The 13,971-nt window shown below is 46.0% G+C and overlaps 1 protein-coding gene across 1 annotated transcript in view; it reads right to left on the bottom strand.

Annotated features, from left to right (window-relative positions):
* Nucleotides 1–13,971, bottom strand: part of LOC141092484 (probable cation-transporting ATPase 13A4) — a 374,510-nt gene that overhangs the window by 105,005 nt on the left and 255,534 nt on the right. Inside the window, exon 16 of the mRNA XM_073578655.1 lies at nt 13,191–13,347. Within this exon, the coding sequence (XP_073434756.1) occupies nt 13,191–13,347 (157 nt within the window). The remainder of the gene's footprint in view (nt 1–13,190; nt 13,348–13,971) is intronic.

Raw genomic sequence — 13,971 nt, forward strand, 5'->3', positions numbered from 1 at the left:
TATTATTATGAAGTAAATTAAGGTTGACAAGCTTAAGTAATAAGAATTGATGTTGTTGGCATTCAAATGGGCACTGTAGGTGTGTGTAGGTGTGTTTACTGTCCTCCACTCCCTGCCGACTTTGCTTCCCCATTGACTTGCACTGGATTTCGTGTTTCAGTCAGACCCCGACTTTTCCCTATAGTCGGCTGATTTCGTTCGACTCGACTTTTCACAAAGTCGGGTTCCATGAAACCCGACTCGACCCTAAGAAAGGCAAAGTCGCTCATCTCTACTAATCATGAGTCTGACAGCTAAGTAAAGACACTGACTTAAACAAATTACAGACCAGTGCATCTTCATAAATATAGTTTGGTGTAGTATTTAGCCAACGTTGCAAATTTGATTATATTGTACAAGTTAGTGCTTAAAATAAAATGAAGAATTGTGTACGGTTCAACGTGCCTTTGTTATCTATGAATTATCATTTGCCAGACATTGCATTTTTGGCTATTTAAATTGTAAATAGTTAGTAAATACAAATTTGGATATCTAACCACTGAGTCTGCATATTCTGTGCCGCTGCATCTGCATACTTGTTTACATAAGCTGTATATCCTATATCTGGCCACTGTGCCAAACAATGCTATGTTTGAGTTGTTTTACATTATGTGGGCAAAATATAGGTGTAAATGGGTATACTATGGTACTTTTTTTGGTGCAAGTTTATGATATAATTAGGTGCTATGTTGCCATTTTTTGCCTTGTTCCCTGTATTGTTTTAAAGGGACACAAAACAGTATGATGTGGACATTCATCAATAACAGATGTAAGATCTAAGATTCAAGTAACTATATGTACAGGCATTATGTTTAATTTGTTGATTACCCTGTGTTACCAAGGTTTTTTCCCTTGGACAATTTTGAGTGTTCCTGTTAGATTTTTTCATGCTGATTTCAGAAATGACTTCAGATTTTTCTTATCACATAAGGATTTTGAGAAATGATAGGAAACATTATAATATTCTGCTATAATTCTAAAAACTCATATGTGAACTTTTTCTGAAACAGTATATTCTGAATTTTCCACTGAAATAACATAAATCGCTGATCTACACATATGCAAGCACTTATTGTGTGAATTCCACGCAGGCGCAGTGAATCATTCGGCTGACCGTGTACGGAACATACCACATCTCCTGGGCAGAGGAGGAATCAAAAGACAATACTGACATACTTAGAGCATGGCTGAATGGAACACGACCTTCAATGCCGTTAGCTGTCCCAATAATATGGAGAGAAGAGAGAGATCATGTAACAGATTGCTACTTCTGCCTTACAAATGTAACAGGATATTCAGCAAAGAACAAGAAATCAATAGAATATCCTAAGCTTCCTTGAGTCATAAGACCAGTGTAACACGATGAAAGTCTTTGTATTACAAAGCTGCCCAAATCATGGATAGGTGGAGGACGACGAAGATGAACTAACATTGTCAGTGGAAAATGAAACTACTGCAGACCCAGACTTTGATCCTTCTATATCTAATCCACATCTGTGCAGTCAAGCTGATCTGAGTGACTTGGTGAGAAAATTTGAAATTGTCAAAGAGGCAAGCAGAATTATTGGGATCAAGGTGACAGGAACGGAATCTCTTATTACCAGGAACAAGAGTTTCTGTTTTTCGCATTGTCAAGAATACCTTAATCAACCCCCTTGGGGTTGTTTCGTGCTCTTGGATGCAAACATGACCAGAAGAAATGGCGACTGTTCATTAACTCATCAGTTTTAAGTCTGAAGGCTGTTTTACTACACAATGGAAATATCTATCCTTCTATACCTATTGGACATGCCGTACACTTGAAAGAAACGTATGAGAATATGGAGTTACTGTTGACCCACATTAATTATAGAAATTATAACTCGAACATACTGTATGTGGTGATCTAAAAGTTTTTGCACTTTTTCTTGGACTGCAGTTTGGATATACCAAGTATTGTTGTTTTATTTGTGAGTGGGACAGTCGTGCACGAGAAATGCACTATTTCAGAAAGGACTGGCCACTCCGCGAAAACCTGTTTGCTGGACAGAAGAATGTTAAATATAATCCTCTCATTGATCCAGCAAAGATATTTCTCCCTCCTTTGCATATTAAATTTGGGCTTATGAAGAATTTTGTCAAAGCAATGAACAAAGAATCGGAAGCCCTTTCTTACTTGCGACAGAAAGTTCCAAGAATAAGTGATGCAATGATTTAAAAACATATTTTTATTTGCCCACAGACCAAATATCAACATATCTGCACAAATGTGGTATTATTAAAAACGTCAGCTCGGCACGCAAAAATTATGCCCACACCCAACCTGACATCACGAAAAATGGAGACGCTGTAGGTCTTGGAATATTGTGCAATTTTTTTTTTTTTTAGCAAACTTTGTAATTTTTTTTCACCACATAGATAAAAGAAAACCTAGACATGTTTGGTGTCTATGAACTCGTAATGACCTGGAGAATGATAATGGCAGGACAGTTTCAGCATTTACTGAACCTAACAAAAAAGCCAAACAAAAAGCAAGTGTGGGATTGCACTTTTTGCAATTTCACCGCACTTGGAATTTTTTTCCCGTTTTTGAGTACATGACATGGTAAAATTAATGGTATCGTTGAAAAGTACAACTCATCCTGCAAAAAATAAGCCCTCACATAGCCATATTGATGGAAAAGTAAAAAAGTTATGGCTCTGGGAAGAAAGGGAGCGAAAAACGAAAACGAAAAATCGAAAAAAGCTCAGGTCATGAAGGGGTTAAAAACCTTACTTGATACAGACTTTTGAAGCACATATTCATGTTCAGCATATCAAAATCTATAAGATACAATAAAATTTCCTCAGGGGACAAGAACTTCCCTGAAATTTGCTGCACAGTGTTAGTGATGAGTGAGTATACTCATTGCTCAGGTTTTCCTGAGCAGGCGTGCTCGGAGATTTAGTTTGTGCCGACGCAGCTACATGATTTGTGGCTGCTGGACAGGCTATATACATGTGAGAAATGACTGTTTGTTAGGGAATTCCCACATGTATTCAGGCTGTCTAGCAGCTGTAAATCATGCAGCTGTGTCGACACAAACTAAATCTCCGAGCACTCCAAAATACTTGGAGGACACCCGAGCATGCTCGGGAAAACCCGAGCAACGAGTATAAACGCTCATCACTAGTGTAGGCTAGCGTTGAGCGAAACGGGTCGAAAAAATTCAAAAGTCGCCGACTTTTGGCAAAGTCGGGTTTCATGAAACGAAACCCGACCCTAGGATGAGGTCGGCGACTTACGCGCCAAAGTCGCGTTTCAAAAGTTTGTTTTGAGCTCTTTTTCAGCCAATCAGGATCCAAGGACACTGTGGGCAACGTGATGACATAGGCAAGGGTCACCACCATCTTTCAGAAGGGCATGCAAGTGATTGGCTTGCTTTGGGGGGCGTCACAGGGGGTATAAAAGGGCGTGCACGCCGACCGCCATGTTACTCATGCTGATCTCAGAATAGGGAGAGCTGCTGCTGCTGCTGATTTTGTAGGGAGAGCATTAGGCAGGGAAGAAGACACCAAAAACTGCTTCTGCTGCTAGCGATTTTGCCTGTACAACACACCAGTCACTGTGCAGTGCAAGGGGAGGCTATATAGTGGTGTATCAGTGGTGTTGGTTGTTGGGCTGCCTTCTAAGGCTTCCTGACATTCCTGCATTGCTGTTTACCCACTGCTCCGCAAACTGCTTTTTTAAAAGCAATCCCAATTTTTTTTTTTTGTCCTGCTGAGAAGAAAAAAAAACTGCTTCTGCTGCTAGCGATTTGGCCTGCACAACACACCAGTCACTGTGCAGTGCAAGGGGAGGCTATATTGTGGTGTATCAGTGGTGTTGGTTGTTGGGCTGCCTTTTAAGGCTTCCTGACAGGCTGGCATTGCTGTTTACCCACTGCTCTGCAAACTGCTTTTTTAAAAGCAATCCAATCTCCCTTATCCTCTAGTCACTTTTGTCACAGCTGTGCCATCGAGCCTGTGACATAGCGCTCAGATATCATTGGGCCTCACACAATCCAAAAGTGTCCAGTGTCCACAAGTGTCTGCAGAAATTCAAAATCTCCCTTATCCTCTAGTCACTTTGGTCACAGCTGTGCCATCGAGCCTGTCACATAGCGCTCAGATATCAGTGGGCCTCACACAATCCAAAAGTGTCCAGTGTCCACAAGTGTCTGCAGAAATTCAAAATCTCCCTTATCCTCTAGTCACTTTGGTCACAGCTGTGCCATCGAGCCTGTCACATAGCGCTCAGATATCAGTGGGCCTCACACAATCCAAAAGTGTCCAGTGTCCACAAGTGTCTGCAGAAATTCAAAATCTCCCTTATCCTCTAGTCACTTTGGTCACAGCTGTGCCATCAAGCCTGTCACATAGCGCTCAGATATCAGTGGGCCTCACACAATCCAAAAGTGTCCAGTGTCCACAAGTGTCTGCAGAAATTCAAAATCTCCCTTATCCTCTCGTCACTTTGGTCACAGCTGTGCCATCGAGCCTGTCACATAGCGCTCAGATATTCATTGGGCCTCACACAATCCAAAAGTGTCCAGTGTCCACAAGTGTGTGCAGAAATTCAAAATCTCCTTTATCCTCTAGTCACTTTGGTCACAGCTGTGCCATCGAGCCTGTCACATAGCGCTCAGATATTCATTGGGCCTCACACAATCCAAAAGTGTCCAGTGTCCACAAGTGTCTGCAGAAATTCAAAATCTCCCTTATCCTCTAGTCACTTTGGTCACAGCTGTGCCATCGAGCCTGTCACATAGCGCTCAGATATCAGTGGGCCTCACACAATCCAAAAGTGTCCAGTGTCCACAAGTGTCTGCAGAAATTCAAAATCTCCCTTATCCTCTCGTCACTTTGGTCACAGCTGTGCCATCGAGCCTGTCACATAGCGCTCAGATATTCATTGGGCCTCACACAATCCAAAAGTGTCCAGTGTCCACAAGTGTGTGCAGAAATTCAAAATCTCCTTTATCCTCTAGTCACTTTGGTCACAGCTGTGCCATCGAGCCTGTCACATAGCGCTCAGATATTCATTGGGCCTCACACAATCCAAAAGTGTCCAGTGTCCACAAGTGTCTGCAGAAATTCAAAATCTCCCTTATCCTCTAGTCACTTTGGTCACAGCTGTGCCATCGAGCCTGTCACATAGCGCTCAGATATCAGTGGGCCTCACACAATCCAAAAGTGTCCAGTGTCCACAAGTGTCTGCAGAAATTCAAAATCTCCCTTATCCTCTCGTCACTTTGGTCACAGCTGTGCCATCGAGCCTGTCACATAGCGCTCAGATATTCATTGGGCCTCACACAATCCAAAAGTGTCCAGTGTCCACAAGTGTCTGCAGAAATTCAAAATCTCCTTTATCCTCTAGTCACTTTGGTCACAGCTGTGCCATCGAGCCTGTCACATAGCGCTCAGATATTCATTGGGCCTCACACAATCCAAAAGTGTCCAGTGTCCACAAGTGTCTGCAGAAATTCAAAATCTCCCTTATCCTCTAGTCACTTTGGTCACAGCTGTGCCATCGAGCCTGTCACATAGCACTCAGATATCAGTGGGCCTCACACAATCCAAAAGTGTCCAGTGTCCACAAGTGTCTGCAGAAATTCAAAATCTCCCTTATCCTCTCGTCACTTTGGTCACAGCTGTGCCATCGAGCCTGTCACATAGCGCTCAGATATTCATTGGGCCTCACACAATCCAAAAGTGTCCAGTGTCCACAAGTGTGTGCAGAAATTCAAAATCTCCTTTATCCTCTAGTCACTTTGGTCACAGCTGTGCCATCGAGCCTGTCACATAGCGCTCAGATATTCATTGGGCCTCACACAATCCAAAAGTGTCCAGTGTCCACAAGTGTGTGCAGAAATTCAAAATCTCCTTTATCCTCTAGTCACTTTGGTCACAGCTGTGCCATCGAGCCTGTCACATAGCGCTCAGATATTCATTGGGCCTCACACAATCCAAAAGTGTCCAGTGTCCACAAGTGTCTGCAGAAATTCAAAATCTCCCTTATCCTCTAGTCACTTTGGTCACAGCTGTGCCATCGAGCCTGTCACATAGCGCTCAGATATCAGTGGGCCTCACACAATCCAAAAGTGTCCAGTGTCCACAAGTGTCTGCAGAAATTCAAAATCTCCCTTATCCTCTCGTCACTTTGGTCACAGCTGTGCCATCGAGCCTGTCACATAGCGCTCAGATATTCATTGGGCCTCACACAATCCAAAAGTGTCCAGTGTCCACAAGTGTGTGCAGAAATTCAAAATCTCCTTTATCCTCTAGTCACTTTGCTCACAGCTGTGCCATCGAGCCTGTCACATAGCGCTCAGATATTCATTGGGCCTCACACAATCCAAAAGTGTCCAGTGTCCACAAGTGTGTGCAGAAATTAAAAATCTCCCCTGTCCTATAGACACCTTGTACCTTGTTTTACATTACTATATAGTTTGTTGGATTTTGTCTACATTTCTACCAAAAATGAGGAAGGCTGGTGGAAGAGGCCGTGGAATTGGGCGGGGGTTGGCAGCTGGTAATGATGGTGTTGGTGGTGGATCTGATGGTAGTGGCAAGAGCAAAATAGGACCGAATGCAGGAGGTGTTGAGCCTGCGTCATCGTCTGGCTACATAAGGCCTCGAACGCTTAGTTTTCTAGGAGTTGGCAAACCGCTTTTAAAGCCAGAGCATCAGGAAAAAGTTTTGTCTTACATTGCTGACTCAGCCTCCAGCTCTATCGCCTCCTCTTCTTCAGTTGTAAAAAGTAAAAGCACTGAGTCGTCATTGGAGGCTCATGTTCATGAACCACACCTTTCCTTGTGTCCTTCACCCCAACCAAGATTGAAGGATGACGCAGGCCATAGTACTGATTACTCCATGGAGCTGTTTTCACATACCATGCCTGGATTATCAAGTGAAATGGTGAATTACCCAGGCCAAGATGAATCTGACATGGAGTGCACTGATGCACAGCCGCTGATGGATGATTCTGCTGGTACATTCACTCAGAGCACTACATTGTCCTCGCAGTGTACAGAGCCTGATTCTGACCCTGATGAGACTCAGGTGCCCCTTCCCGCACACTATACCACCATACACGGTGACACAGAGGAAGGTGCACATGACATAGAAGAGGAGGTGATGGATGACCCAGTTGTTGACCCAGATTGGCATCCATTGGGGGAAGAGGGTGCTGCTTCCAATAGCTCAGATGAGGAGCATCCACAGCAGACATCGACATCGCAACAGCTGTTATCTGGCAGGCCCGGAGCACTCCAAAGACAGGTTCCAAACATCAAAATAGTTGCTGGACAGCTTGTCCAGAGGGTCAAAAGATCACAGCGTGCTAGGCCGCAAAATGTCTGCCAAAGTAGGAAGAGTGCAGTGTGGCACTTTTTTGAACAAAATCCTCATGATCAGGCCAAGGTTATCTGTAAGAAGTGCGCAAAGACCTTTAGCCGAGGGAAAAATCTGAAAAATTTGAATACCAGTTGCATGCTTAGACATTTAACCAGCATGCACTTGCAAGCGTGGACACAACACCAAACCTCAGGTGCCACATGTGCAACTGATCACAACGAAAGTAGTCAGCAATGCTACATTGTTTCCCCCACTGTAAGCCCACCGGTTAGCACAGCAGCAAATGTTGAGGTGTCGTTGCAAGGCCACAGCAGTCAGGGAATCCCACTGTTATATCAACGAAAGACTGATTCTAGGCCATCAGAAAGAACAACAACTCCATCATCAACCCTCTCTCAGTCCGCCCTGTCCACCGCTACTTCCACCATATGCAGCTCTCAAGTCCAGCTCACCCTCCCAGACACTATGAGTAGGTCAAGAAAGTACTCAGTCTCTCATCCGCGTACACTGGGTTTGAATGCCCACATTGCCAAACTAATCTCGTTTGAGATGATGCCCTTTCGGTTGGTGGAAAGCACAGCTTTCTGCGAACTCATGGCCTATGCAGTACCACGCTATGACCTACCCAGTCGCCACTTCTTCTCTCGCAAAGCCATCCCAGCCCTCCACCATCATGTGTAAGACCGCATTGTCCATGCACTCAAGCAGTCAGTGAGCGGAAAGGTGCACCTCACAACTGATGCATGGTCCAGTCGGCATGGCCAGGGCCGTTACGTGTCCATCACTGCGCACTGGGTTAATGTGGTGGATGCAGGGTCCACAGTGGACAGCGGTGGTCAGACAGTGCTGCCTAGCCCACGGTATAGGAAACAGTTGGCTGTAGGCGTTCGACCCTCCTCCTCCTCCTCCTCCTCCAGAAGCGAAAGCTCGTCCACAGAGCGCAGTCGTACGAGCACTCCATCTGCAGCTGCCACTGTTGCACATGATGTGTCCCCCTATCGAGCAGCTAGTGGAAAGCGTCAGCAGGCTGTGTTGCAGATGATGTGTTTGGGCAACAGACACACCGCCGAGGTGCTGGCCGAGTACTTGAAGCGACAAACTGAGTCATGGCTGGGCAGTGTACATCTTGAGGCAGGCAATGTAGTTAGTGATAACGGCCGTAATTTTGTGGCAGCCATAGCCCTTTCAAAACTCAGCCACATACCTTGCTTGGCTCACACCTTGAACCTGGTGGTGCAGTGCTTCCTCAAAAATTATCCGGAGTTAACAGCCCTGCTCCAGAAGGTGCGAAGACTGTGCGCGCACATCCGCTGGTCGCCTGTACACTCCGTTCGTATGCAGAAGCTGCAGCGATTGCTCCACCTTCCCAACCACCGCCTCATTATCGACATTGCAACAAGGTGGAATTCCACCCTGCACATGGTGGAGCGGCTGTGCGAGCAGAGGCAGGCCATAATGCATTTGTGGGAGGATACATGGCCAGGCACTTTGAGAGCAGACATGGAGTTGACAGGTGTGCAGTGGTCGAAGCTGAAAGACCTCTGTAAAGTCCTTCAGTATTTTGAGGAATGCACATGGCTGGTAAGCGCAGACAACGCCATCCTAAGCATGAGCATCCCACTTATGCGTCTGCTCATGCAAACTTTGACGCACCTTAAGGAGCAGGCGTCTGCAGCCAATGTTGATGAGGAGGAAGAGGAGGAGGGAATCCTTGATGACATTCAGCCATTGTCTGCTCAGGGACCTCTCCTGGACGAGGTGGAGGAAGAAGAGGAGGAGGAGGATGATGATGGGGATGATTACTTAGGGGAGGAGGATGCATCTCGTGGGGCAAGTGAAAATGTTGGCGTGGCAAGGTCTGGTACAGGGTTTGTGCGTGACTGGAGGGATGTGGATTTGCCAGAAAGTGCTCCTCCACCCAGCTCTCGCAGTGCATCATTGACACCGGGAACATTGGCCCACATGTCAGATTATGCCTTGCAGATCCTAAAAAGGGACCCCCGCATTGCCAAAATGATGAACGATGACGACTACTGGTTGGCCAGCATCCTGGATCCACGCTATAAAGGCAAATTACAAAACATCATGCCACAGGAGAACCTTGACCTAATATTGGCTAACAAACAAGCAACTCTGGTAAATCGGTTGCTTGAGGCATTCCCAGCACACAGCAGCGGTGATGGTTCTCACACGAGCCGTACGGGCCGGGGGCAGCTTGGCAGAGGTGTTCGTGGTGCACACAGCAGAAGTGGCATTGGAGACAGGGGTTTCATGACAATGTTGTGGACTGATTTTTCAAATACCGCTCACACAACTGGTAATACTGCATTGATGGAAAGTGACAGGAGACAGCAGTTGTCAACTATGGTTACAAACTACTTTTCCTCCCATATCGATGTTCTCCCACACGGGTCATTCCCCTTTGACTATTGGGCCGCTAAACTGGACACCTGGCCTGAATTGGCCCAATATGCCTTACAGGAGCTCGCTTGCCCAGCTGCAAGTGTGCTATCGGAAAGAGTCTTCAGTGCAGCTGGATCAATCCTGACAGAAAAAAGGCCCCGTCTGTCAACCCAAAATGTGGATGATCTAACCTTCATTAAAATGAACCATGCATGGGTTTCCAAGGATTTTGTCCCACCTTCCCCTGATGACACATAGGGTGACAGAAAAATGGCTTGCTTTGGTCCACCTCTTCCTGGGACTTCAACTATTTCGCCTTTTGCATCAGCTGAATGTCCAACATCAACATATGCTACTTTCTAAAACTCCCTTACTGTGCTGCCTCCCCCCCCATGGCCGGGGTCACCACCTAGCGCACGACACCGTGCGAGTGCCGTTGCCCTGGACAGGTGGGTAGGCCAACTCTTGGGCGCGGGCACTGGCACAGGGTCCCTCATAGTGCAATCAAGTGTCTCTGATGGTGGTGGTGCACACCCGCCGTCAGACACACCGCTGTACTATGAGGGGCCCAGTGCCAGTACCAACGCCCACGAGTGGGCCCCCCTTGCTTGGGCAGGGCCCCAGCATTTGCAATCTTTACCTCTCCCTGCTCCTCCGCTGTGTAATCTGGGCCGTAAAATCCATACTGTGCCTGACACCATCTGAGCCTGCCTCCTGATGTATAGACATATATTTTGAATGTGTACGCTATCCATACATGTTATCCGGGGATACGGTACCCTTTCTAACCTTTGTGCAATCACGTGCAATCCATACTGGGCCTAACACCGTCTGAGCCTGCCTCCTGATGTATAGACATATATTTTGAATGTGTACGCTATCCATACATGTTATCCGGGGATACGGTACCCTTTCTAACCTTTGTGCAATCACGTGCAACCCATACTGGGCCTAACACCGTCTGAGCCTGCCTCCTGATGTATAGACATATATTTTGAATGTGTACGCTATCCATACATGTTATCCGGGGATACCGTACCCTTTCTAACCTTTGTGCAATCACGTGCAATCCATACTAGGCCTAACACCATCTGAGCCTGCCTCCTGATGTATAGACATATATTTTGAATGTGTACACTATCCATACATGTTATCCGGGGAAACGGTACCCTTTCTAACCTTTGTGCAATCACGTGCAATCCATACTGGGCCTAACACCGTCTGAGCCTGCCTCCTGCTGTATAGACATATATTTTGAATGTGTACGCTATCCATACATGTTATCCGGGGATACGGTACCCTTTCTAACCTTTGTGCAATCACGTGCAATCCATACTGGGCCTAACACCGTCTGAGCCTGCTTCCTGATGTATAGACATATATATTGAATGTGTACGCTATCCATACATGTTATCTGGGGATACGGTAGCCTTTCTCACCTTTGTGCAATCACGTGTAATCCATACTGGGCATGAGAACGGCTGGCGAGCTGTTAAGCAAGCTACAGCACCTGTGGTTTGCACACGTAAGTTTTTAATTTTTTCAGGAATGACGGCTAGGCCTAATTCCAGAACTGCGGTTGACCTGCACTTACTGGGAAATCATCGTTCGCGGGTAATAATTGTAATCACAGATCCCCATCACTAACGTTGTTCAGCGGGTTATCTGCACCTGTAAGCGACAAACGCTGGCCTTTTCAGTGTAGCGCACATGCAGCCACGGACATGTAAGGGCATGACACACCAGTTATTGGCCAATCTCATGTGCCAGAGCCTCACGTGTCCCTCTAGTAAGCCGGACTCGGACCGCGGGGCATGACGGAGTCTCGTTCGTTAATGGAATTAAGCTTGCAATGTGTGCATCTGTTCTGTAGCTGGCATGGTTGAGGTTGCCCGTGTTGAGTCAAATTACGCAGTAGGCTCCACTCCTGGTGGTGCCCTTCTGGACATTCCTTTAAGGTTCAGCTTTGCAACCATACTGCCCACGTAAAACAAACACTTTGCCTTCATGAACGCTGTTTGGAGGGTCATGACTCATGGGAATAACGCCGCCCAATCAGTTAACCTGCTAGAGAGATCCTTCGTTGCTCCCAAGCATGACATCACTCTCCCTAGGAGGAAGGTAATTCCACTGTGGCGACCGTACTCCTGGGGGCGACACAAGTGCACTGATGCCCAGCCACTGCTCGATGAATCTGCTGGTACATTGACCCAGACCACTACATTCCCCTCGCACGCTACCCGGCCTGAATCTGACACTGATGAAACTCAGGTTACCCTTCCCATATACAGTTCCATCTTACACGGTGACAAAGAGGAAGCTGCAGATGAAAGTGCAGGTTCGGCCCACCCGCCATCAGACACACCACCGTACTATCAGGGGCCCTGTGCCAGTGCCGTCGCCAACGAGTGGGCCCCCCCTGCTTGCTCAGGATCACAGCACTTGCAAGGTTGAAATACTGTGCAGTGAGATGGAAGATGGGGACGACGAGGAGTCCAGACAAGTACAGGGATTCCCTAGCGAGGAGACTTATTTGATTGTTTTCAATGTTGGGACAGCAATTTTTGGGGAGCACTATACTCTGGAGAATGATAGATGGGGCCCACCATAAACTGGAACATTCCAAAGGTGGACATCAGACACTGGAGCAGCATTTACAGGGCCCATTATACACTAGAGCATTAGAAATGGGGCCCATTATGTTTGGAGCATTATTTGGGCCCATAAGACAGTGGAGCTTCATCCATGGGGACCAACATATACTGTAGCATTATGTGGAGCTCATCATATACTGTTTCAAACATTATATGGGACCAATGATTCTGAATGGAGAAATAGATGGGCCTCATCATGAGATGTAAAAAGTGAAGTATTTTTCATTGTACTATACCGCTATTTCTCTGCCGTATCGGAGCATGATGAGTTGTGGTATGTGTTAAAGGGGCGCTCTTTCGCCCAGGGCACATGAAAACCTGCAGCCAGCCCTACCCCCCCACAACTTTAGCCAAATAACCCCCATTTTTCAGTGCGTAACTTGTATTATGAAGTTAATTAAGGTTGACAAGCTTAAGTAAGAAGAATTGATGCTTTTGGCATTCAAATGGGCACTGTAGGTGTGTTTCCTGTCCTCCTCTCACTGCCGACTTTTATTCCCCATTGACTTACATTGGGTTTCGTGTTTCGGGACGACCCTGACTTTTCCCTATAATCGGACGATCTTGCTCGACCCGACTTTTGGAAAAGTCGGGTTTCACGAAACGAAACTCGACCCTAAAAAACCAAAAGTCGCTCAACTCTAGTGTAGGCCAATTGGATCATCTATTTTTCACAGCTTCTAATTTAGATATGTGTGACTATACCCAAGTAAGTATTTTATGTCGTAAAGCCATTACCTGATTCAGGAGTGCAAAAGTTTTTTACCATTTCTGGTGCTCCCTTCATGAAAACTAAGTGTTCTTCACCTCCTATAACTTGTGATATAACAGTCATACGCTGTAGGCTTGAGGAAAATGGAAATTGTTGTAATATGATAACTCCATCCACTGTAGTCTATCAACAGATATTAAAAATCATTAAAATGTAAAACAAAACAGATTTAAAGGTCACTTGAAAATACACTTAACCTGCAGATGTGGGGTCAATCTGCAGTTTAATAGTATTTTTATCTCTTCCTGGCAAAGTCAATTAGACCCATGCCACTGGGAGGAAGCTAACAGGCAGTGTTTTAGTTTCAGTCACATGGGTGGCGCCGGTTCTGTCACTGCTGTGTATAGAGAGCGGTGGATGTAACTGCGCCCTCCACACTGACTGACAGCTGGCCCTCATGCTGATCCAGCTGTCAGCCAGTGCCAGGGGCTCTCTATGCACAGAGCAATGACTGAACCCGCACCACTGCTGTGACTGAAACCAGAAGGCTGCCAGGAGAATAAAGTTAATTTTCTCCCAACATCATGGGTCTAAGTGCCAGAGCTGGGGGAGGTTGGCAATGGTATTAACTTGCAGATTAAACCCATATCTGCAGGTTAATAGCATTTTTTCAGGCGACAGGTTACCTTTAATATACAGGTATAGAAATGATCTCAAAAGCAAAAATAGCCTGTCCTTTGCATTAATACTATCTATATGTCCATCCATCAATTTAATCTTCAGATTCCGATTCTCTGGGTAGAATTA

Source organism: Dendrobates tinctorius, unplaced genomic scaffold (assembly GCF_039654945.1).
Source record: "Dendrobates tinctorius isolate UK_male_01 unplaced genomic scaffold, ASM3965494v1 ptg000060l, whole genome shotgun sequence".
Classification (NCBI taxonomy): Eukaryota; Metazoa; Chordata; class Amphibia; order Anura; family Dendrobatidae; genus Dendrobates; species Dendrobates tinctorius.